The sequence below is a fragment of the Sycon ciliatum genome, chromosome 6, assembly GCF_964019385.1.
Source record: "Sycon ciliatum chromosome 6, ocSycCili1.1, whole genome shotgun sequence".
Classification (NCBI taxonomy): domain Eukaryota; kingdom Metazoa; phylum Porifera; class Calcarea; order Leucosolenida; family Sycettidae; genus Sycon; species Sycon ciliatum.
Genome location: NC_088648.1, coordinates 11,155,513 through 11,181,228, shown reverse-complemented (window position 1 = coordinate 11,181,228; position 25,716 = coordinate 11,155,513). Strand labels below are relative to the sequence as shown.

The following is a 25,716-nucleotide window of genomic DNA, read 5'->3' as shown; positions in this document are numbered from 1 at the left end:
GTGTCAGTAAGGGCCGTGTCGCGGTTGGGGGCGCCTAAAAGCACTCTGGATTGTATTTCACTGAGCACGACTGTAGAGTGTAGTATAACCACTCACAAAACTGTAAGGTGATTGTACCCCCTCCTGTCGCACCAACCATGGCCGCCATGCAGTATACTTTGGGCCGGTTACTGAGGACAATGCAATACAGTATTACACCCTTGCAGTCTTGGTCCATGTGGACTTCAGCTTACAAAGTCACGAAAACGTGCACAAAAACAGAAATTGAAAAATTGAAATTGGTCGTACTTAGCTAACAAAAACATAGAGCTGCTGAGATGTTACCAGTGTCGATACCCGCAGGGGGCTCATGATGGTACAAGTTTCTACAGAGAGAGAGAGAGAGAGAGAAAGAGAGAGAGAGAGAAAGAGAGAGAGAGAGAGAGAGAGAGAGAGACAACAAATAATAGAGAATTACAGATGGCATGGCCTACCGTCACACCGGATGGTAAGAAAAGCTACCCGGAATGACCCCCCCCCCCCCCTAGCCCCACCTCCTTCCCTCTGTACACATGCGCACCGTATACCCCATAGGCAAGCATACAATGCGAACAAACAACAAGCATACAATGCGAACAAACAACAAGGCGGCAGTGCGGTAGAGGCATCCAACGACAATCTCAAAATCTTATATACAAGAGCTGGTTTTGAGGAAATACCAGGATGTTTGGCCTATGGTTCAATATTCACAACAGAGCTAAAAGTAGGCTGTTGTTCATTCCGATGCATAATGACATCACCAGCACTAGCATAATGACATCACCAGCACTAGCATAATGACATCACCAGCACTAGCATAATGACATCACCAGCACTAGCAGAGGTGACGGTGGCGCAGCAGAAGCAGCAGCAACCAGCACCGATGCAAATGGTCACTGTGGCAGTAGTGTGCTGCACTAAATGACACTTGATACACTGTACACTGTATCAAGGGTTGAACTAGTACATCAGACATGATTGTACTGTATGCATTAGTATTCTATGCATGCACAGGTATCCATACTCATGCACGGATGTGTGTCACAAGTAGAAGCTGTGGCATAGTCACAATGTCACATTGTATCTCAAGAATAAGAATTGTTTGGCAACTTACAGCTAAAGAAAAGTTTGAGACAATAAAACTAAGACTATACAAGAGAGAGAGAGAGAGAGAGAGAGAGAGAGAGAGAGAGAGAGAGAGAGAGAGAGAGAGAGAGAGAGAGAGAGAGAGAGAGAGAGAGAGAGAGAGAGAGAGAGAGAGAGAGAGAGAGAGAAAGAGAAAGAAAGAGAAAGAGAGAGAGAGCGAGAGAGAGAGAGTATAGAAAGACAGATTAAGGTGTGTTAGAGAGCTAAACAAGGCCCATCCGCACAACATAGTGCCGTGCACACTAGTTCACTGCTTCAATCCTGACCAAATACAAAGTTGTCACGTGGCGCTTGCTTTCCAGGGTTAACTTCTGCAGCAGTTGTTCGTTTCTGTACCGACTGCACCGGCATAGCACCCACCAATGGTGGTATGCCAGATCCTTTCACCGTCTTACGTTTAAGCCCTCGTTGAGAACCCTTGTCAGTGACTAAGTCCTGTGTATCCACCACTGAAGTGCCTGGTGTCCCAGATGCTGACCTGTCGGCTGACCGTTGTTTCTGCTGCCATGGATGGTGCTGATCAACTACTTGACTAGCTGCTGCAGCCTTTTTATTGCGACGTTTCCCGGATGCACCTTTCTCCTGGCGATTGTAGGAGGCACGCTCACGGCCAGGCAGAACAACACCCTTCGCGTCAAAGAGAGATATTAGATAAGAGAGCCGCGATGGACTTTCAGCAAAGAGCGGCCACCTTAGAAGCAGTGTGTCCCAGCCAGACGCTTGTAACGCCGCCACCTGCATTCGCAACAGAGCACGCGGTGGACGCTCTTCATCCCCACCTTGCAATCCAAGGTCATCACAGCACTGTTTGTTCGAAGCTACAACGATGGCCATTGGTCGCAGACCATCCTGCACCAACTGCCCTGCATCGATAGTATCAACATCGCCGAGCTCGCTTGGCCAGTCCGTAGGCCGACCTTCAGAATCTAGCAGCAATGCAATCTGGACAAACTGACGGTGAGGGGCAAAGACTTGACTTCTCAATGCACCGGGCGAGAGGAGATGCGCAAGCTTAGTGCGGATGACTGATACAATGTGATGGACATGATACGGATCCCTACCTTCCTCAGTCTTCGACCTTCTCACAACGAGCTCGTGGACCTCTGTGGACATGACCAGCTGGCCTTTCGTTGCTACACCACTCAGAGAACTGACAAGCAAGAGCCGTTCCAAACAGATCAGGGGAAGCCGCTCAGCAACCGACGACGATAGGGCCAGCTTGATCAAGTTTTCCGGGGGATCAACGTCGAGTACATAGCTTATCCAAGCACAATCCACAATAGTCGCCGGTGGTAATTTACTCAGATCAGATGTAGACGGCGGTAGAAGGTCAAGTTGTCTCCTCAGTACTGGCCGCATGCGATCGAGAGATGCTGTTCTCACACCAGCTACACAAAGGTTTCGGACGATGTGGAGGAAAAAAATGAGTGAGACCCAAGATTTTCCGGTCAACAGATCAATACAGCTCTCCACAGCACCTTGTAGCGGGTAGCGGATTTGTGCCAGTGAACGGGAAATTGCTTGAGCGTGTTTCACACCAGCATTCGAGAAGTTGAATTCGGACGAGTGAGCAAACGCGTAGAGCTGTCTGGCCAACTGTTGCTGGGTATAGTCCAGGGTGATACCCAAGCGTAGAAGACTAACCAGATCATTTTCGGCAAAGGCGCTGGGGTCTCGGCTGACCAGATTCTCTACCAGATTCTCCATTAATGCCTGGTGGTGTCCGGGTTTACTGTAGTGCACAAGAACGTCTAGAAGCCGACACACAGTTACTGTGTTCCATTGTGGGTACTCCTCAATCCAGTCGCAAGAGAAGAACAGCCGGGCTGCATGAACACACATACACACATGCACACACACACCACGCACGCACACACGCATCAACACAGCGGCACATAATCAGTCATGAGAGTGCGTGCATGTGTGGCTTATACCCGCCACAATCCAAAGTATTTTTCAAGCAATGATCAGGCATATGTGTCAGTTTCAAGTCACTATTATTCAAGGCTGGCTTACTGTAAAAGCCATATATATATAATGAAGTGCTAACTCTAACGAGTTAACGAGGAGAAATCTGTCGTTAAAATAGAAATCGCTATACCGAAATCGATACATATACTGTCCTATTGAGCGTTGAGAATGAGTAAAAATCATTACCTTTGGTGAACGTAAACTAGTCAATTTTGGGAAATCGTTATATATGCGCCTCGTTAGAATGATGGCTTTTACAGTATGTGACATTCGCTGCAGCCAAAAATATGACGGTATAGCACACACGGTTTCGTGCTAAGCACCAGAGAAAGCAAGTCAGCTTCTAACACTGATGTTCCTAAGGAGTAAGGTGACATATACGATGGTACAGTCAGACCTGGCATATTCCCGGTACTTTTTCATCCGGATCCCTCCCAATTCGGGAAAAGTCACCGATTTACAGCATACGTGACGCATGCAACATAACTGGACACCGCGATCCGAATACCGGCACAGTCAGGCCTTGCTTAACCACACACATCCGTTTTCAACAAAAAATGTCCAGACAGGCGAGGGAACCGGATAATCAAACACACGTACTGTACGTATGAATAACGTATGCTGTAAATCGGTAACCAGTGATGTTCTTCCGGATGGCGAGGGATCCGGATAGGCGAGGGATCCGGATAAAAGAGGACCGGATGGCGAGGTCTAACTGTACATGGGTTTGTGTGCAAACTGGTTGAAATGTGTACAACGAAAGTCTCGTCGAATCTGGTTGCATGTGGCTTGAAGAAGCTAGAATCAGGGAGTTTTACAAACCAAAGGGGAGGAATCCCCGTTAGTAGTACTAGCATTACTACAGTAAAACCTGGTGTAAGCGACCACCTGGGTCTAGCGACCATCTGCTCTTAACGACCGTTTTTCCATGCACGGACAGTTCTACACAGACACTGTGGGACCTGGTTCTAAAGACCACCTGGCTTTAACGGCCGCTTTTGCTTGCACCGTGGGGTGGTCGCTTAAACCAGGTTTTACTGTACTTGAATACTAGTAATGGGGCAAGCAGCAGCATTCGGCCGTGCACAGATCTCATCAACCACCACAGCATGACTGAACCATTAGTACTTGAGAAGAGGGTATTGAAAAAGCCAACTACTACTACTGCTACTGCTACCGCTACCGCTACCGCTACCGCTACTGCTACTACTACTACTACTACTACTACTACTACTAGTACTTCTACTAGTACTTACCCACTTCAGCTGATGATCTTATTTGCTTCGTTGCTGGTTGAGCCAGCATGCATAGGAGGATATAGACTTGTTCTAGTCTCAATATCATCTCGCCCTTCGTGGAGAATGAATCGCGACTAGTGGTGTCAGCTGAAGATGGCAACGATGACTCACTGCCTACTGTGTCGATGCACATGCTGGGCTCCTCTGCTGACGTTTCACTGGTGCTTTCCCGAGAAGTGTCAGAAACTAGAGCTGACGGCGTCTTCTTGGCGAGGACTAGGGGACGCTGGCTGAGTATCTTGTGCAAAGCCCGCATCACGTCATCGTTAAGTGCATTGTGGAATGTCATAAGGCGAACCGTGCCTGACAGATAGGCCGCCGAAAACGTGTGTCCTCTCTTAAGCAGCAGCGCTTGCAACATCTTACCGCCAATACCAAGAGTAGCACTGGCACTTGCTTCAATGATATACAAGCGCAGTACACCCAGTGGCAAACTACTCTCCGAAAGTGCTTTGGCCAAGTGACCATCTACCATTGCAGCTTCAGACTTGGACAACAAGCCAGCTGCCCACAGTTGATTTCCCATCCTCCAACATTCAAAGTCACTTTGCACGTGCGTGCCAATCAACGCCATGTATTTGCTCTTGACGGCCGTCATAAGCTGGTGGAAGCGCGGTGGAATTTGCTGTGCTTCGCCTCCCCATCTGGTGTTTGGCGCAAGCAGAACTGTTATACGTTCCAACTGCGTCACATTCAGATCCTCCACACTGATATTCTCTGCAGCCAGCTCATTTTGCAGATAAACCATCAGGTCAGAATCAAGTAGGGACGCATACGAAAGACAGGAGCCTAACTCCAACAGTTGGTTGAGGGTGAATTTCCGAGACTGGACATACGAACCTGTCAACAGTGGCCTCAGTTTCTGCAATTTGTCCTCATCGAAACGTTTTCCAGTAGAACCAGCACACTTCGCTAGAAGGTCTAGTAACTGTGAATTGTCCACCTCATCTGCAAACTGCACTATTGCAGGAATCAACACGAGATGATCCTGGCCATTAATCAACTCAGAAACTGACAAAAGCGTTTGTCCACTCTCAATGGCATCCGTCAGCACCCCCGCGAAGTTCGAGGCATCATAGCTAGCAGCTCTTCTCCATGATATCACTGAGGCTACTCTTGGGAAGCCACAGCCTCGACTTGAACATCTAGATGCTGTACTTAGGCATTTTAAAATAGCACCAAATCGCATAGCTGACGCCATCAAATCTGCTGTATTCCTTTCCTTGTATCACATTTCAAACTAGATAGAACCAGCTGAACCAAGTAGCAGTGTGAACATACATGACTGTGTTGAACTACATTCTAAAATTTGCAATACCAAGAGTAGATATCTATACTACTCTTGATATTTAAATACAGTCAGTTACATGCACACGTGTAGATCTACCATGTGTAGACTCTACGAGTCTACCAGGTCTACGTAGATCTACATTTTTTGTACGTGTACTCAATCTGCGTGTAGACAGATCTACACCAGGGAGTCGACGGGTCTATACCGTAGTATACGACTCCTGATATCGATCTACACGCAGAAAATCCAAAGGCAAAAATATTTTTATTCAAAAAATGACATGGCATGATTAAAATTATTATACCGCTTAATATCATCATTTCGGCAAGAGTACATAACCCATTGTTTATCTACTCTTGATACCGGTATTATGACTCGTATTATTTTTACTCGATGAAATAATTATAATACAAACATGCAATCAGCGCGTGCAGCTGCAATCAGGGAGTCGTCAAATACTTTTATTTGACGACTCCCTGGCTGCAATGTCAATGATAATATTAATATTAAATAATAATTATTATCATTGTTGAGCTAGTATGAGGGCCTTCCCATGGAGTGAGTTGCCACTGTCTTGTAGTAACTGTTTGTAAACATCGGCAGCGTTTTGCGGAATTGTTTTCCTCCACCGCCCTGTGAGTTATCAATCATGGATCGAAATTCATGAATCTATGATCGATAATAATAATTATGGTAAAGTACCGGTATCCCTCAATGGATACTTGCAGGACGTCCAAGAGCCAGCGGGCATATTATACGGCAGGTGGAAACCCTAGGCTGGTCCCCGAGGCAGGCATTGAGTCTGCCACACCGTCAAAAGTAGCAGGGCTGAAGAAGAAGAAGAAATTAGCCAAAGGCGAAGGTCAGAAACTGCTAAAAATTCTTTTGGCAGAACATGACTTCCACTCACCTATCATGAATTGAAATCCAAGTCCGAAGCTGCTGCTGCTGCTTATGGAATACACACTGTACAGGTATGGAATACACACTGTACAGGTATGGAATACACACTGTACAGGTAAATAATTAGCTGTTCAGTACGTATGAAAGTATAATGAAACTCAGATTGTCACCTCAGAAGTCACGGCTGGTAGCGATTCATGACGGCAAATTGCTGGTGCCGAAATGATGCTGCATGAATGTATGTTGGGTGTTGACGGCGGAGCACCCATTGAGGGTGGTCTACAGTCTTCTTCCAACACAGAAGTCTATATGGATTAGGCGAAGGACTCCTAGTCCCGGCACTTATCTTGGAGAACAAGGAAGCCACGCCACTGTCAGTATGTACCGGTTACTTGCGCTGTGGCTCAAGTGCACGAGGGCGCCCTGTCGCGGGATGGCCGGCAAGCATCACGTTTGGTTTCTTTGATTGATGTGGTTAATTCACAAATTAATGATGATGTACGGCAAGTAAAAGAAATGACGCAGCAAGATAAGGCTTGTGTGCTCAATAACTGCTCATGCTCTATAATGATGCCGGCAAGCGTTTAGAGATACCCTACAGTTTTGAACTGGAGTTGGCGACGTATGGAAACTGATAGTTTGGACAACCTGCAAAACCAATCTCTTTTCTCTGACTGTGACTTGCCTCAGATTTATCTTGATTTCCCACTGCAAGCTTTTTGGCACATTTAGGTCATACATGTACATGTATTTGTTGGTGTCAGACCCTATTTTACTGGCTTGTACAATTTCGTACACACTCTCTCGTTTGCGCCCATCGCAACTCCACATCTAAAATGTTAATGGTTCTTCCTTTGTCTCTCTACTAGGGGTGAAACGATTACGCTTTTCAACTACCGGTTAACCTACCCTTGTATCGATTCGAATATCGATTATGATATCGATTGCTGCGTCTTAGAAATTTCCGCGCCAGACCAGCAAAAAGCATGCCGTGTTGACACATAATAGTTATGCAGATGACCCGCGTACTCTACACAGTGCAGTGGCACATCACATGCGGGTGCAGACAGTCAGTTTGTCAGTTTTTTATATATTTTTTAATATTATTCATAGCCCTACAGGAAAACATGTGGATAACAAAAAGGAACGAGGAAAAGGACAAAATACAGTACTGCGCATGTGTACATGCACTGTCGATCTATAATGTATGTAACATACATACAGTCATGCACATGACATCTTGTACGTTTATTTACTGTAAATATACAAATTTTCGGCAGCTATTTAATTTCGGCTATATTCGGCACCGACCCAAAACGCCTAAATTAAAACACCGATGAAATTTTTCACAGTATCTGTCGCCATATACCATGCCCTCTATACCCCACGCCAAAATGTCAAAAATCGTGAAGTGCCGAAATTTTGTATATTTACAGTATTTATTTATTATTTTATTTTTAGAATCGCGTAATCGAAACGGACAGCATAATCGAAATCGCTTCATTGTAATGATCGATTAGACGGATGACTGATATATTCGTTTCAGCCATACTCTCTACGAAGCTGTACAAGAGAGGCAGTTGCGCTAGGCGGGCATTGTTATGAACGTCCTGGACTCCAAGTACCCCTGGGAAATAACGTTCTTGGACGCGTGACTCTTCTGTAGTGTCAGCCAGCAGGTGGTGCAAGCTCCAACACTAGGAGCAACCATGCATATTTTAAAATGTTGTCCCTTTGTCTCAGGCGATAACAGTAACAGCTAGAGATGTAACACGCCGCAGTGGCGTTCCCAGCGAAATAAAATGTCATTGAGAAAGGGCGAAAACATGTTGAATGACGAATGACTCGACTTGTCCTGAGACAAAACAATGGAACGAATAATGTAATAAGCAAGGTTGACAAGACTTGAGTCAGTTTGAATGGAGGCAATGCAACTAAGGTTACTTTCACGAAAACATCTATATAACTGTAACCCGCTGTATGGATAAAGGAGCTCTGTACCTATACCCACCGGTATGGCGTATACGTCTCCAATACAAGAGCCACATCCGTCCCAAGGCATGTTGTGTCAAATCTAGTATAGAAGGCGCAACAGTGCTATTCTATGTGTTGATAATGCAAGTCTCACGCACGGACCGTCGTCTACTGACTACATACGAGAATGATGTTTAGATGTCTCCTGGTGATGCTGCTGATGGCTCTGGCTTTCGCGGCACTCATTGGCGAATCATCGGCAAAGCCTCGGGCATACGTACTAAGTTACTTTATCCACTGACCATGGCCAATGGCCGAAACATTTGTGTCCTCCAGCTGTCTCTGGACTGGTCACTTGTGTAGGTTGTGCAATGAGTGTAGTTCGAGACGAGGGCAACAAGTGCCAGGTCCACAATATGAACTTAATGCGGTATACAGACGTCACGAGGGCAAGCAGCGTCAGTTGCAGTAGTCAAATCAGTTCTGCAACACTATTGTTTGTCTTCGCGTTCACTGGCGCTCAATGATGATCTAGAAGAAAGCAGTGCCGGATAGATCAGGGCCATAACTGGCATCGTAGGACGAGTGTGCATCGGCGCTGGGCATTTCATCGGTGACGTTCCGTTGCCAGAGCTTGACGTCACCATCCCAGCTAGCTGTTGTGATCATCCCTGGATTGGTTGGATGCCAAGACACATCGCGTACCACACCCGTATGACCTTGTAGCTCCGCTGCCACCTCTCCCGTTAGAACGTCGTAGATGACACACGCACCAAGCGCACTGCCCGTATACACATAGCGCTGTCCAGTGGTGTGAGCAGGCGAGAATGCACATCGGACAAGAGTGCTCTTGGTCGTATGCCCTCGGTACGTCATGACGCTTGAGTCATTCTGACGACGTTCTGTTGCTGCTGTGGCCGTGGCTGCTGTAGATTGTTCTGGCGACATACTCGCGGCCGCCGGCTTACGTACATCCCACAGCTTCATGCTGTGATCTTTACTGTTGGATATCAAATAGCGACCGTCTCCTCTTGGTGATACACACGTCAAGCCATCACTATGACCGTGAAACGTTGCCACTGCTTCTGGATTTCCTGCCGAGAGGGTACGGCGATCCCAGGCTTTTACTACACAGTCATCACTGCCAGAGAATAGGATGTGCGACGACGCATCACCAAAACATGTTGTGTTCACATCATCGTCGTGTGCTTGAAAAGCCAGCGTGCGTGCACCTCGCATGCGATCGTACATGTACACCTGGCCATAGTTGCAGCCGGCCATAATCTGATGGTTGTCACTGGAAAACTGCAACGAGAAAGCACAGAAGTGACTGTCCTCTTCTGGGTCCATGTCCAACGGCGTGTGCACTTCTGACGTGTCATTGTTTAAGTTGATCATGTATAGAGAATGGCACCAGCTAGAATAGACTCCATACTGCTCGTCGGGGCTAAATGCCATATCTATAATGCTCCAGCCGACTTCACGCCCGGCAATAGTGCGGTGGGGAATTAACCGACGCCCGTCCACCTTGAGAATGGTAATTCGGCCAGACTGACTGCAGGACACAAAGATATCACCCTTCTCCGAGAATCGCCCTATGAACACTCGACTAGGTCCAGAAATCACCACAGACGCTCGATCAGGCAATTGTCTATTCCCCAGCTGAGCACGTCTTGAGGGCATACAGCGACTACGAACAGCGTATTCACGATGACGGAGTAGTCGCGACGTGCTACACCTTTCAAATCGTCCGCCGGATTCCAGCTGAATCTGTCTGCCTATGTCCGTTTTGTCGACTCCATCACAGCAGGGCGGATGGTCTTTATTGTATTTCTTGGCACTGCGTCTTTGCATCGCCATGCGACGGGTTTGCCGTCCCATACCTGGATAAGAAGTTTGATATACCCGAGAATAGTCAGAATACATATTCTCGTCTCCACTGAGCGATTGATCACTTGCACTGGCAGCAGATCCCAATTGGTTGGTTCCGCGATCTGCAAAAATTACAACAAACTGTGAACCAGCAGAACTGCGCACAACGATTGGACGTCCACTGTGACCCAGTAAGTCCAAGAGTCGACTGTTTGGATAATTAGTAGGATCATCCTCATCGGAGTCCATAACTACAACCACGCTTCCACGCTTTGGAAAATAGCTCAGGCAACAAAGCTGAAAAGCGATGCGTTTGCAGTTGTCCTCATTGACTACTACATGTACTAGACCTACTGCCTACTGCACTGGTAGATCTACGCTCCCAGTCCCTGACTCCTGCTGAGTCGGGCTGAGATTACAGGGCCTTTTATTTGTACTTGTAGGCGGCTACCTGCTCGAGTCTCGAGATGTGCTCGCCTGGCCGGTGCGATCTGACTTTACATGTAGATCTACCGGTATCTCCTTGAAAATAATTTTTACTAGTACTTGGCAGGACAAGGACTGCATGCACTGCATGCAGTGCACTAGTACAGTATTACGAGCTCGTACATTGCAACAGTTTATCTACTCTTGCTTTCATGTAGATCTACAAAGTCCTGTACTTGAAGTTGAGTTTTGATCAAACAAGCTGGACCAACAGTGGCAACACTGGCAACATGCAACAGCAAGACGTGTAAGTAATCATGGTAATGGTCCTTGTTCCATCTGTGCTACCTCGAATAAAATAGCGAGTCGCGACTCATCGAGCTGCCTCGAGCGTAGAAATTACGTAATCATCAGTATAATCTGTAATTAGTATCATCAAAAGTTTTGCATGTAGATCTACATGACATTGTCCTCTGATCTGTAGAGAGACTGTGTCACAGAGAAGAATGACGGCCCGTTATTTTTGGGGATGATCATACTCTTACTTCAAAACAATGTTGATACTAATCTGGTGCTGTGTTGTATCAGCGAGTACCCAGGTGATGCGTGTTAGCTGTGAGGAAAATGGAGATTCTAAAATGTAAGTATGTAACTACTAAACAAGTATGCGAAACATACACGGGAATCTTGAACTCAGGTTATTGTCTCCCACTAGCACTAGTCACTAGTCACTGCACTGCCAGTAGCATACACGTCGTTTTCTGCATGCAATCTAAAAAATTATTTGAGCCACAAGCTTGAACCCTTGCAACCCAATCATGGTACAAAATGCCACATACCACAAAAAGAGATCCAAGATGACTTATTTGGCTTGCATTCTGCAGTGCAGCCAAAAAATAAAGGTGCGCTTTCCAATGGCTGAAGAAATCGAGAGTTGAGAAGCTTGTGTGTGTTTTTTTCCAGGTAACTTACTTGAACATTTGTGCTCAGACTCCATTGAAAAAGCTCTGCTGTTCAAGTAAAGGTGCGCTTGTACATGCTTAAACGCTTGGCCATGAAAAGGAGCACGGCCGTATGGCAGGGTCAGATGGGTACAGGGTACGGTATGCCTTACATAGCAAGCCGGGTCACATCAGATATGCCTTTTTACAGACTGCCAGTGGGGCAATAATTTGGGACACTAAGGGTGCGTTCTTAAATCCTCTCGGAAAAGTTGGAGACTCTCGGAAAAGTTCGAGAGCTGTTCTTATATCCTCTCCGAATTTTAGGAGGCTCTCCAAAGCTCTCCAAGCTTCAGAGGTGGTAGAAACTTGGAGATTCCCGTGGTTTGGGATCAGCGCATGCGCACTACAGCTAAAAGCATGTGTTGATCATGAGTGTACGCATTTCCCGTTTTGCATACGCACAATGCGTACTATACTCGTGGCACTCAAGATCACGGCCCCTTTGGCGCTTCATATTGCTTCACAAAATATCTCCGAATTCTTGGAGACCCGTCCTCGCAGTATACCACTTTCTTCGCCTTCTCTTTTCTTCTTCTCCGAGAAGCTAGAAAATATAAGAACGCACCCTGGGGGTGCGCCCTTATTTTCTCTATTTTACAGTATTGTCCCAAATATAGAGCATAGAGCGTAGCCAACACTAAAGTTTCCTTATTTACTGTAAAACGGGTAACTATTGCGACGTAAAAATGTTTGCGAATTTTGCGAGAGGCCCCGAATCGCAAACTTTGAACAACGCAAACTCGCGCCATGTAAAGTTCAGTGCAAGGACTGACTCGACTGTGTAGAACGACTGTAGAACGACTCGCAAACATTAAACAGCGCAAACCAGTCTCAATTTGTAAAACGCAAACCAGTCTCAATTTGTAAAACGCAAACATTTATTGTCGCAAACGTTACCCGTTTTACAGTACGCTTGGTGTGACCCATGCAAACCGAGTGGGGCATATCTTTGAATGAGTGAACTGAGCGGGGTATATCTTTGAACACAGCGGGGTATATCGCTGAATATACCTGCTGAGAACAGCCGCTGATTGGCTGAAATCGCCCTAATTGTACCCTACCATTGAATAGTTGTAGAGAGGTTCCCCACTACGTCAAGTTGAGCAACTTTACCGTAAGTGGGCCGGAAACCCCCTGTGAATTTGAAAGTTTGCACTCCACTTACGGAAAGTTGTCTAAGTCGAGTATGTATGTGGGGCTCCACTAACGGAGGTGCTCTGTAAGTGGATTGGGGTATAAGTTTATGACTCTCTCCCTACAAAATGTAGGTCGTACACTGTCGCGTTCAGAGTTGCCAAGGGCAGCTACGTGATTCGAAAACTCCGTATGGCGGAACGCGGATCCGCATGTAGTGTACATAAGACTTTGCGCAGATGGACCACGTTTTTCACCAACGTAATTACGTTGTGCGGAACCTCTCTACTATGTACTAACGAAGTAAAGTTTTCAGGGCGTCTGCCCACCATTCTGCTGCCCCTTGTGGACACTGCAAAACGGCTCCCGAAACTCACTGGAACTCCCCAAAAATTCCCAGGTCATTGCTCACGAGCTCCACACTGAATCTAAAACATTGCGAGTCAAAGGCAGAGAGACAAGGCTGAAAGAGCCGCCAAACTGCCATCTGGTCACATAGACAGTGAACAAAGAGGCTGCTGCAGTACATAAGTCTTTATCCAAGCATGGCTGATTTTCAATTAAGTTATGAACGGTACCATTCGGCTGTTCAATAATGCAACTATCTCTCCTCCTCTCTCCTCCATGCGCTCTCTGAGCCGACGACTACCCTCAATAGCCATTACACACACCAGTAATTCAACGAAGGGGTTACGGGTACTTCAAGTAATGTTACTGATAATATTCCTTCTGACAGCTGTTTCGCTTACTAAAGGCTCGTCAGAGAAGGTTATACTGAATAGGATATTGTAATTGACATGACAAATGTTTATACGGTATATCATGGGTGCAATAAACTAGGCAAGGTGTAACACTGAGAACCTGGAAGAACATTTTCAAAGCAGCACGCAATGCAGTGAGACTGATTTTGGGGTTTTTAGGCTTTTATTCTGCCTCGGCGACATAACTTTCACGTCCATTAATCATGGTGAAAGTTATGTTTTGAAAGGCAAGGCAACTGGTATCTGCAGCTGCAGTATGTTAGGATTTGAAAGTAATATGTGTGTTTGTGTGCTGCATCTACTTGTATTCGGGGAATCTCACCTTTGCTGCTGTTTTATTGTCGTATGGTGTGTTTGGTTGCAGGCTGGACAGTATTCTTCAGCTGGGGTCTATCCCCGCTGTGAAGAATGCAGCACTACCGGACACTGCTAGTGCTGATCACTTGGGCAATGGCGGCGCCGAGTCGTTTGCAGCGTCCACTGCCAATGTCGACGGTAGCAAAGTGTGTAGAACGCTAGAAGGAGGAGCAGCCAGTCAGCAGAGTAGTGTGTTGCCTTGCACCCATGATGTGGCTGGTCACTGCACAACACCTGTACTGCAACATGTAGGTGGGTTGTCTGCTTCGGCTAGCTGTACTTCCGTATTTCCCCGAATATGAAGTCACAAGGTTGGAGAAGGGCGGCATGCAGTTGTGTATACCTTCTTATTCAAGTGTCCACACTAGTACACTGGGTTGATACAACAGAGACTGGAGAGGGGAGGGGGAGGGAGGAGTGATTGTACGTTGACAATTGCTACATCCCGTACCGGTTCACATGGTCGTTTTACCATATCGCCACGGTAATTTCTGTTGTGCACTGCTGCTTAAAAAAAAAAATCACGGTTCGCGTGAGACTCGGCTGGAAGGCGAGTTTTCCGCATCCGCCGTGGGAACGCCACCACCCTCTAGCACTGCTGCTTGAGAACGGGATAATTGACAAAGCCAATTGCGTGAAACCGTAAAGTAAAGACCAAAGCAAAGAGACGTCCCAAATTCGTCAATAAGTAGAACACTCAATTGAAGTGTAAGATTAAACACGAAAGCTTGACGAGGAACCGTTACCCAAATGGCCTACTGGCATGCAAAGACGAGGGCGCACCTCTGCTGCTCGTCGTAAAAAGGTGCATGGGATTTCCACGTCATCACCTTACTGTAACCCTTAGTGATACGGTGATTTGGTACTTTACTGTAACCCTTAGTGATACGGTGATTTGGTACTTTACTGTAACCCTTAGTGATACGGTGATTTGGTACTTTACTGTAACCCTTAGTGATACGGTGATTTGGTACTTTACTGTAACCCTTAGTGATACGGTGATTTGGTACTTTACTGTAACCCTTAGTGATACGGTGATTTGGTACTTTACTGTAACCCTTAGTGATACGGTGATTTGGTACTTTACTGTAACCCTTAGTGATACGGTGATTTGGTACTTTACTGTAACCCTTAGTGATACGGTGATTTGGTACTTTACTGTAACCCTTAGTGATACGGTGATGTGGCACTGAACCTACAGTATGTCTGTTACAAGTATTCTGTGATTCATGATAGCCTACAACTTGAGTAAAGAGCTGTGACAACTCGGTAATGCATGTTAGTGCAATCTGTGTGTGCGTGCGTGCGTGTGCGTGTGGGTGCGTGTATGTGCGTGCGTGCGTGTGTGTGTGTGTGTGTGTGTGTGTGTGTGTGTGTGTGTGTGCGCGTGTGTGTGTGTGCGTGCGTGTGGGTGTGTGCGTGCGTGTGTGTGCGTGTGTGTGTGCGTGCGTGTGTGTGCCGATCTTCTTTGTACATGTTTATTTAGGTATCATCTATCTCCTCATGGACAGAGAAGAAAACTGTTGCACAGTTATGGCCAACACAGTTCTTAGCGTCTACTGATGATGTTGTTGCAGCTCATGGCATGCAGCAGCAGCAGCAGCGGCAGCAGCAGCAGCAGCAGCAGCAGCGGCAGCAGCAGCAGCGGCAGCGGCAGCAGCAGCAGCAGCAGCAGCAGCAGCAGCAGCAGCAGCAGCAGTGTCTACAAGACAGCCAGTCTCTACTACAGTACCATGCACAATTAGCAAGGCAGCTGGAGGAGTTCCTATACGACTCCGTCATTCCGGACAGTACGTGTAATGTTATGTGCCTGCATGCATGTGTGTAAGGTGTATGTATACTTGGCGTATATGTATCACATCTGTGGCAGACAGCTGAACTCGGCAACTTGATTTACTAGTAGTCTGTACAAGCAGCAGCGATCTGTTATAGCTAGCGTATTCCGGCAAGACTGCAACTTGTCGATCCTTAGGCAGGCCCGTCACATCGACTTTGGAGGTGGGGCGGCCATGGCCATGCGGCTGGAAGCCCTCCTCGGGGAAAAATTTCAAAAATTGAAGCCAATTGCATGCATTTTCAAGCATTTGGTGCCATTTCAGTGTAACTGCAATGAAAGACTTTTTTGATTCTGCAATAAACCACGATCGGGGACCGGGATTCTTCATTATTTGCCACGTTTGCGCTGAGCTGCGATCATCGCGCTTTGTTGCAGTGTGCTCCAAAAAAAACAAAAAACAAAAAACGGCCGAAAAAGTGGGGCGGCTGAGGCCGCCCCAGCCGCCCCGGCTGTGACGGCCTTGCTTTATGGCATCGGTCCCACGTGGTCTTTCGTGGCCATTTGCCTCACTTGATGCCGTCAGGTGTAGCCAGAGATCAAAGTACATTGTTTTTTTTGGAAAGAGGCAGAGTGTTCAGACAGTGTCCGTTGGCTGTTGTATAAATTCTGAAAATACTCAATCTAGCTGTTTCGACCTTGTAACGTCTTATCAGCGGGGCTCAGAGTGCCTGGCCCAATCTATTGCAATGCAGTCTAGTGAACAATGGATGATTTCTAAACCAGCTCAAAGCATCAATGTCAGAGTGCTCGAATTGCGAGAAACACAGCGAGCTTTGCACGAGGGCAGGTAACGAGGGCAGGTAATGGGGGCAGGTAACGAGGTCAGGTAACTTTGACGCCGATGAGAAAGAGCGCTCAGCCAAGCCGAGGTGACGGAGCGTAATTCTGAATCTCCGTATATTCTGAAAAAATAAATATTCTTTGTTCGTGGGAGACTGAAAGGATAATGCTGAAAAGTACTACAATCTCACAAGGACACCTGTTGACGAGGTGCTTGTTCTATAACTATGACTTGCTGCTTGCCTGATTCCAAGACAGTGTACATATTTAGGCCACTGCGAACACGGCATGTACGGCAGAGGCTTGATGGTATTGACACATGTCAACATGCCCTGTGTGTGTGGTGTGTGTGTGTGTGTGTGGTGTGTGTGTGTGTGTGTGTGTGTGTGTGTCTTGCCGCGCACGCCGTGTGTGGCATGCGGTGTGTGCTAACATGTTTGTTTTGGTGCACTGTACAGGCTGTGTGTACGAGGATGAGTCGCAGCCATGTTTGTGTGAAACGTGTGATTGGTATTGCGTGGGTGGCTGGCAGACATCACTGACAGCGCATATGCAGCATGACAGCAGGTATGCTAGTCATATGTTCACACCAAGAGTTTATAACCCCCCCAAGAGTGTGCAACTTTGCATATGGGATCTCCGACGGCGAAAACTCACATCATGTGTCCCAGATACGTTTGTACTACGTACAAACGAAGGATAGCGTGCGTGCAATCCGAATATCTACCATGATCATGCTGGGGATTTGCATACCCGCAGTGAGTTTCTGTCAGAGAGTGCTTTTTTATTACTCCGCTGCTCGCAAAAAACGGGCTGGAAACATACAACTGCGACACTGCACCACGTGATGTGAGTTTTCGCCGTCGGCGTACCCATAGAAAGGGTATCAGGAGTTGCACACTCTTGGGGGGTTATATACTCTTGCTCACACTACAGCCAGGCAGGCAGCTGGGGTTACTAGCACTGTAAAAGCCCGCAATAAGGCCCTGGGTGGAAACGTTAGTGAAGGTCCAGAACATGGGCGTCAATTTCGGCCCAGGCGATAATGTGATCCCCGGGCGTTAATTCGGAGAAGTGAAATCAGACTGATTTTCACATCAACATGCTGTCCTACGTATAAGGCTAGCACCGTTGTCTTTACACTATATACTACCGTATCGTACATGCTTGTGAAGCTGTGCATGCACTGCACCGTGTACTGGGCCGGTGCTTTCACCCATGGGCGTTCACACGGAGGTGGGCTAGAAAATGGGACAAGAGTGCTGACACCCGGCATCTGGGCGTGTACACGGGCAGCGGGTGTTAGACTGGGTGGGCGTTAATACGGGCCTTAGCTAGCTATTAACTGTAGACATGATCCAATACTGTACTACATAATGATATAGTCCAGTACACACACTCATGTACATGTACACATAACCTTGACCGTAACATTGCCACTGCCATACAATATCTGCACCATATTGTGCCCCTGTCTATGCATGTTCATGTGACATGTACAATGTATGCATAGCATAATCTGTGTGTGTGTGTGTGTGTGCGTGCGTGCGTGCGTGTGTGTGTGCGTGTTTGTGTGTGCGCGCACACACGTGTGTGTGTGTGTGTGTGTGTATGTGTGTGCGTATGCATGCTTGGTTGGGTGTACGTTTCTTCTCTTTGCCTGTACAGCGTTTCCAGCGTGTTGGAGGCTATAGGTGAAGTTGCTCGTCAGTTGTTGTTATCTCTATCAGGCAGCGAGGCTATGGCAGCCAGTGCCACTGTTCTGCCTGTCAATCCCCTACTGAATGTAGATGTATTTGGGTAAGTTGTCAGTATTGCTTATGCTCTGTGGCTTGTTTGCCAGCAACACAATCTCAGTCTCTCATTCTCAACATCTCCCTCTGTCATGCACGCACGCGCATGCACGCGCACACACATGCGCGCGCGCGCGCACACACACACACACACACACACACACACACACACACACACACACACACACACACACACACACACACACACACACACACACACACACACACACACAGAAGCTCTCTTTCAAGAAGTGTCTCTCTATAATGTAGTAGAAGTACACGACAGGAGCATACTTGAAACGTACACATCATTCTGAATTATCCCCTATTATGGTATGGAGTTTACGAACACCATGTGTAGTCATGCCCCGTCATAATTATTATATTTTGCAATTCGTAGTTTGTGCACTTCTTTCGTATTGTGCTCTCTATGTGACAGTGCAAGTCATCGTCCTCACCGATCATACAATGCCTCACTCCAGCATTCTCATACCTCGTTGCAAGCCTCAGCGCATACACTATCGGCCATATTCTGTGTTGCCATTGGCGACGGCAGCATTGATAGCAACTTTGTGCGTTTCAGTGACCCGCGTCCACAAGCTTCGCCCATGGAACTGGTAGGCTGGTTACAGGTAAGCATAATATTGTAGCTTGGAGCTTCTACCTTGTAGGTTGTGGCTTGGAGCTTATAGCTTGTAGCTTGTGGCTTGTGGCTTGTGGCTTGCAGCTTGTAGACTGGTATATTCATGCAGTTGTTTGAGTGGTAATTTACCTGTCGATAGCAACGTGTATAAGTTCTGAGTGGATTGTGTTCTCACGCACCTTATTGCTGTGAACACCCTGCAGGGTTCATCCGTGATGGAGTTTGAAATGAAGGCGGGCAAGGTGAGTATACTGTGCAGTGTGCATGTGTGTTAGCTTTGGGTTTTATTCATAGGGGGATGGGGGTTGCAGTGTAGCCAACCTTCCGTATCTTTCAGTACGTGTACGGAAAGTCACTCCTTTGTCCACGCTATGGAATTTGAGCAAAATGGTATGGAAGTTGAAGAGGATCAATCCGCTATGTAGAAGCATGAAGTTTGGAAGCTGAGTGACGAATATCCTTGTCTGAAAGCGAGTGTACATGTATGCCGTGCAACGACTACATGTAGTACAAACGATCATGTTGTGGTACAAGTCATACATGTTTTCCCATAGCTAATCCAGCCACCAACGTACCTGGATGCCTGTGAGTGTCAAGAAAAAGCACAAACAGGCATGCTAGTAAAGCACAAACAGGCATGCTAGTAAAGCACAAACAGGCATGCTAGTAAAGCACAAACAGGCATGCTAGTAAAGCACAAACAGGCATGCTAGTAAAGCACAAACAGGCATGCTAGTAAAGCACAAACAGGCATGCTAGTAAAGCACAAACAGGCATGCTAGTAAAGCACAAACAGGCATGCTAGTAAAGCACAAACAGGCATGCTAGTAAAGCACAAACAGGCATGCTAGTAAAGCACAAACAGGCATGCTAGTAAAGCACAAACAGGCATGCTAGTAAAGCACAAACAGGCATGCTAGTAAAGCACAAACAGGCATGCTAGTAAAGCACAAACAGGCATGCTAGTTGTATGGTCCCTGCCTAGACCATACAATGATCTAATCATGCAGTTTATACACACACGTAACTGGCTCACTCTAAACTGCTCTGAACTCGGAATGTAATTATCTTCAACCAGACTCAGCTGCAGCAAGTGAAGACTGCCTCCGAACATCCCAAAACCAACTTCACACGAGCATGCATCTCTAGTGCGCATGCTCGTGAGAAGTCATAATAATATGACTTGACTGAGGGACACAACAATTCCCCCACCACTAGAAAAAGACGAACATGGAAAACAGTAATAAGAGTGGTTCAAATACGTATGGATGGCTACTATGCGAGTGTCTGATCTGCAACCAATTATGTCATCATTCGCTATAGAATTATAACCGATACCCATGGCTGACATAGTAACTATTCATGTATTTATGACGGCTAATACCTATAATTATTTGAACTATTTACAGAAACAAGGTTTGTATACACATTATAATACAGTTCATGACCACTGCAGTAACTGGAAACCACTACTTGGCTTGAGTGCGGTACCGTTCAGGTATGACAACCTGGCGGCCGGACCGGGTCGTACTAGTGTTCTGACCAGGTGTCGATGGTGTTGGCATTCTAGACTCAGACTCACTATCCGTAGGTATTGTCGTGGTTGTTGGTGTAGGGCTGACTGTTGACTGACTTGACGGTTGTTTCTCAGCGGTAGTAGGACTTGAACTTGAAACTGTACCGGTAGAAGAAACACTGGGACCAGTATCAGCGGATGACGATGGAGCCTGATGCGTCGATTTAGGGGGAGCTTCAGCCACATCCTCCCTCACAAACTCAGACAAAGGAACTGAACGTGCTCTCAACTGGTTGCGATGACGCTTCCACAAAGCATCCTGAACTTGAACTTGGTAGTTGACTGGACTGATGACTGACACGATGCGACCTGGGACCCACTTTGAACCATAAGAGCCAAAATTTAGAGTGAACACAGCGTCGCCTGGTTGGAATTCTGGGGTCTTGTTCATGTTGCGTTCGTAAGAGTCAACAGACGGTTTGGCGGTCTGTTTTAGCGTGTCAAAACGGGTACGTGGTTGACGCATCATAAGCATCTCAGCTGGTGACTTGTTGTTTGCTGAAGGGGTTGTACGATGTGACAGGAGGAAGCGTTGTAGCGTAGCGTGTAGGTCACCCTGCGTACCCATGGCTTTCAATTTTGACTTGAAAACCCCAACATAGCGTTCTGCTAACCCGTTGGTTGCCGGATGTCCAGGAGCGGAACAAGTGTGTCGAATGCCATTCTTGTGTAGGAATGATTGAAATTCTTCACTCGTGAATTGTGAGCCGTTGTCCGATACGATGTGATGTGGTAGGCCAAACAAAGCGAAGACACGGCGTAAAGCAGCGATAGTAGTAGCGGACGTTGCACGGTCCATAGGAACAATATCCAGAAATCGAGAATATGAATCAACAATGACAAGAAACATCTTGCCCATGAAAGGACCGGCGTAATCAATATGTAAGCGTTGCCAAGGTCCCGTCGGCTATGACCAGCTACCAAACTCCTTCGCTGGCAGGCGTGCTTCAGCTTGGCATTCCGGACACTGAGCGCAAACCTGCTCCAAATCTCTGTCGATACGAGGCCACCACATGTAGCGACGTGCCAAGCGTTTCATACGAACTACACCTGTGTGTTCATAGTGAAGATCGTTCAGCAAGAACTCACGTAATGATTCTGGAACAATGACACGATCGTTCCAAAGAAGGATATTGTCAGACACAGACAACTCCCAGCGCTTCGCAAAGTACGGCTGTAGAGTTTGATCAATGGTTTCCGGCCACCCATTCAGTACATGGTGCCAAACTGTCTTCAGTATAGGATCCCGTTGCGTTTCGGTAGCAACTGTGTCCGCATTAATGACTTCGCTTTCAATGAATAGTACCTGTTCATCAGCTACCTCGTCGGAGCAGGGAGCGCCAGGACCAGGTTGGCGCGACATGAAATCAGCGAATGGGTTTTGGCGCCCTGGGATGTGCTTGATAGAGTAGTCGTATGCCGCTAGGGCCAACTTCCATTTCTTGAGTCTCAGTGACACCAAGTACGGAACGCCGTCTGTACACCCAAGCAGTTTAACAAGCGGCTGGTGGTCTGTTTCGAAAATGAACTTGCGACCGAGAAGGTACTGGCGGAAAGTAGTAGCTCCGAACACCACGGCAAGCGCCTCTCGCTCGATGTTAGAGTAGTTCTTTTCCGCCTTGGTCAAAACACGCGAGGCATATGCAATGGGACGTAATGACCAGGTCGCTCTTCTTGCAATAGCACCGCTCCTAGACCTACGCCTGAGGCGTCAACTTGGACCTTGATGTCCTTCGTAGTGGAGTAGAAAGCCAACGTTTCAGTGGCGCAGAGTGCACATCTGATTGCGTCAAACGCGTTGCTCTCACTAGACTCCCACTTCCACACAGCATCTTTTTTGAGTAAGGCGTACAACGGTGCCATGATGGTGGCAAAATTCGGAATGAATGCTCTGACGTAGTTCGCAGAACCGATGAACGATTGCAGTTCACTCACAGTAGTTGGAGGTTTTGCGTCTTTCATGGCTGTAGTGCGCTCGGCTGATGGCGATACACCCTCCGCTGAGAATGTGTGCCCCAAGTAGGAGATGCTGTCAAGCATGACTTCAAACTTCTCGAGTTTTAGTTTCATGCCGACTTCTTGCAGGCGCTGGAGAACTTTCACAAGGTTCGCTCGATGCTCGTCAGGTGTTTTGCCCGTAACCACAATGTCATCGATGTATACAATGCATCCATCGATGCCAGCCAGCACAGTCTCCATGGTGCGCTGAAAAATGGCAACAGCCGAGTGTACACCGAACGGTAAGCGCACATATTCAAACAAACCACGGTGAGTATTGATAGTGGTGTACTTTCGGCATGATTCATCGAGCTCGAGCTGGTGATACGCCTGCTTGAGATCGATTTTGGTGAATTTCGTACCGCCTGACAATTTAGCGCGGATCTCAGCGATTGTAGGTAGCGGATAGCTTTCCAGCGGTGAATGTGCATTCAGAGTGCGCGAGTAATCCGCACAAATGCGAATCGAGCCATCCGGCTTTTTGACCGGAACAGTTGGCGTTGCCCATTGTGAATATTCAACTTTCTCGAGAATGCCATCGCGCTCGAGTTGATCAAGAGCCTCATCGTATTTCTCAGTAATTGCAAATGGGACTTTGCGAGGCTTGAGGAAAACCGGGTGTGCGTCGTCAACACGCAGGTTGACCTTCATTGTGTTTAGTTTGCCCATTGAGGTAGAATCAAACAGATCTGGAAATTGGGCCATAATTTCCTCACGCAGTTGAATTTGTGCCACGGTTTCATCAATTCTAGTTTTGACAGAGAAGATTTCATTCCATGGCAATTGAAACAGTTGTAGCATGTCCCTTCCCAAAAGGGATGGTCCCGAGACATCTACAACTCTGAGCTTAACGGGCGCTGTCGTACCATTCAAGGTGACATTCATTTCAAGCTCGCCCAGGCAGGTAATAGGCTTATCAGAGAAACCCCTCAACAGTACGGTGGATTTAGGTAAGGTAGACAGAACCCCACCCAGCTTCTCGAAATCCCGTTTATTTAGTATGGACACACCACTGCCAGTATCAACTTCCATGCGAATAGGGATGGGTACCTCATTGATTACAACATCCACAGCAAACGGGGGTACGCTGCCTGTAGTATCACGTACAGTATACATTGGAACGCTCTCACCTGCGTCTTCACAGTCAGAGTCGGAGGTAGAAAGATCCTCACCCATGACATGGTGACAGTCACGCTTGTCTCTCTGCAGTTTAGTACGACAAACCTTCTCCAGATGCCCCCGTTTGTGGCAGTACCGGCACTCGGCGTCCTTATGTCGACACTTGTTTGCCAGGTGCATATCCGACCCGCAGCGAAAACAACGCTTTCCGGACGCCATCGGCTGCTTGGTGGATCGACGTTCCTTCGTCATGTGTACGGGAATGTCCGTGGTAGACCCGATCGACGCAGAAGCAGCAGAGGGTGCAGTGAATTGTTTTGAGTAGGAAATGGCCAGTTCCTCCTTGCTAGCCAGGTCGATGACTTTCTCAAACGTGTCAATATCGGACTCCTTGGAGAGTAACAATTTCCGTCGTATCGTCGAGCTTGCCATGCCCGAAATAAACTGGTCCGTGAGGGCTCGGTCACGATGGGAGCCAAATTGACAATCGACAGCAGCACGCTTGAGTTTATTAGCAAAATCGACTGTAGTTTCACCCGGAGCTTGGGAGACTTGGCGAAACTGAAAAGCGGCGGTGGTTGGGGTAGTGTTCTTTTTGTAGTATTTCTCCAGTACAGCACAAAGCTCGTCATACTTCTTTGACGCGATCTCGTCAGGTAGGATCAGGGATTTCAAGGTTGAGTAGACCGTCTTAGAGAGCAGGGAAATTAGATGCGCTGTCATTCTCTTCTCCGCTGCTCTCTTTTCACCAGAAGAGGCATTGGACGCCACGACACCAATACTATTGGCACAGAAGAAAAATTCAACGCGTTCGCGATAGTCTTTGAAATCACCCCCGTCGAAAGGCTCGATGGTGGCGGCGTAGGGCAAGTAAGTATTCGTCGCCATTTGTATGGTCCCTGCCTAGACCATACAATGATCTAATCATGCAGTTTATACACACACGTAACTGGCTCACTCTGAACTGCTCTGAACTCGGAATGTAATTATCTTCAACCAAACTCAGCTGCAGCAAGTGAAGACTGCCTCCGAACATCCCAAAACCAACTTCACACGAGCATGCATCTCTAGTGCGCATGCTCGTGAGAAGTCATAATAATATGACTTGACTGAGGGACACAACACTAGTAAAGCACAAACAGGCATGCTAGTAAAGCACAAACAGGCATGCTAGTAAAGCACAAACAGGCATGCTAGTAAAGCACACACAGGCATGCTAGTAAAGCACAAACAGGCATGCTAGTAAAGCACAAACAGGCATGCTAGTAAAGCACAAACAGGCATGCTAGTAAAGCACAAACAGGCATGCTAGTAAAGCACAAACAGGCATGCTAATAAAGCACAAACAGGCATGCTAGTAAAGCACAAACAGGCATGCTAGTAAAGCACAAACAGGCATGCTAGTAAAGCACAAACAGGCATGCTAGTAAAGCACAAACAGGCATGCTAGTAAAGCACAAACAGGCATGCTAGTAAAGCACAAACAGGCATGCTAGTAAAGCACAAACAGGCATGCTAGTAAAGCACAAACAGGCATGCTAGTCACGGCAGTACACTGGCAGTACGCAAAAACACTGGAACACGCGGAAAATCAGGAGTTTTGGTAAATTAGGCTGAATTGGGCCCCGAATAGCCCATATTTCATTGCTTCAAAAATCGCACGATATATTTTTTCATGGCAAAGAAAAGGACCAAGGAACTACAAGTTCCACTATAATGTCCACTAACACCACCAGTTACTTGACAATCAGCTCCTGCAATAACATTGCACGACACTGACCGACGGTACTGACGTTCTACAACTAGCTGCCAATA

General features: G+C 47.1%; 3 protein-coding genes across 6 annotated transcripts in view; 1 reads left to right on the top strand and 2 right to left on the bottom strand.

Moving 5' to 3' along the window:
• Positions 1 to 638: 638 nt before the first annotated feature.
• Positions 639 to 5,801, bottom strand: LOC135819365 (uncharacterized). Its single transcript, XM_065332558.1, has 2 exons — positions 4,392 to 5,801; positions 639 to 2,990 (listed from the first exon to the last, which is right to left on the bottom strand). The coding sequence occupies exons 1-2, from the start codon at positions 5,632 to 5,634 to the stop codon at positions 1,420 to 1,422; spliced, it is 2,814 nt and encodes a 937-aa protein (XP_065188630.1). The 5' UTR covers positions 5,635 to 5,801; the 3' UTR covers positions 639 to 1,419.
• A 2,461-nt stretch (positions 5,802 to 8,262) lies between these two features.
• LOC135819369 (DDB1- and CUL4-associated factor 11-like) lies at positions 8,263 to 10,930 on the bottom strand. Its single transcript, XM_065332564.1, has one exon. It carries the CDS (start codon positions 10,720 to 10,722, stop codon positions 9,133 to 9,135), a length of 1,590 nt encoding a protein of 529 aa, XP_065188636.1. The 5' UTR covers positions 10,723 to 10,930; the 3' UTR covers positions 8,263 to 9,132.
• A 92-nt stretch (positions 10,931 to 11,022) lies between these two features.
• The window catches only part of LOC135819367 (uncharacterized), a 23,850-nt gene continuing 9,156 nt past the window's right edge, over positions 11,023 to 25,716 (top strand). Inside the window, exons 1-8 of one of the 4 annotated variants that reach the window (XM_065332561.1) lie at positions 11,023 to 11,206; positions 11,488 to 11,539; positions 14,163 to 14,403; positions 15,642 to 15,945; positions 17,231 to 17,339; positions 18,441 to 18,572; positions 19,005 to 19,197; positions 19,412 to 19,450. In XM_065332561.1, the coding sequence (XP_065188633.1) occupies positions 11,502 to 11,539; positions 14,163 to 14,403; positions 15,642 to 15,945; positions 17,231 to 17,339; positions 18,441 to 18,572; positions 19,005 to 19,197; positions 19,412 to 19,450 (1,056 nt within the window). In that variant the 5' untranslated portion in view covers positions 11,023 to 11,206; positions 11,488 to 11,501. Of the gene's footprint in view, positions 11,207 to 11,238; positions 11,540 to 14,162; positions 14,408 to 15,641; positions 15,946 to 17,230; positions 17,340 to 18,440; positions 18,573 to 19,004; positions 19,198 to 19,411; positions 19,451 to 25,716 lie in introns of those variants that run through there. The other 3 variants (XM_065332562.1, XM_065332560.1, XM_065332563.1) reach the window with 3 other exon arrangements.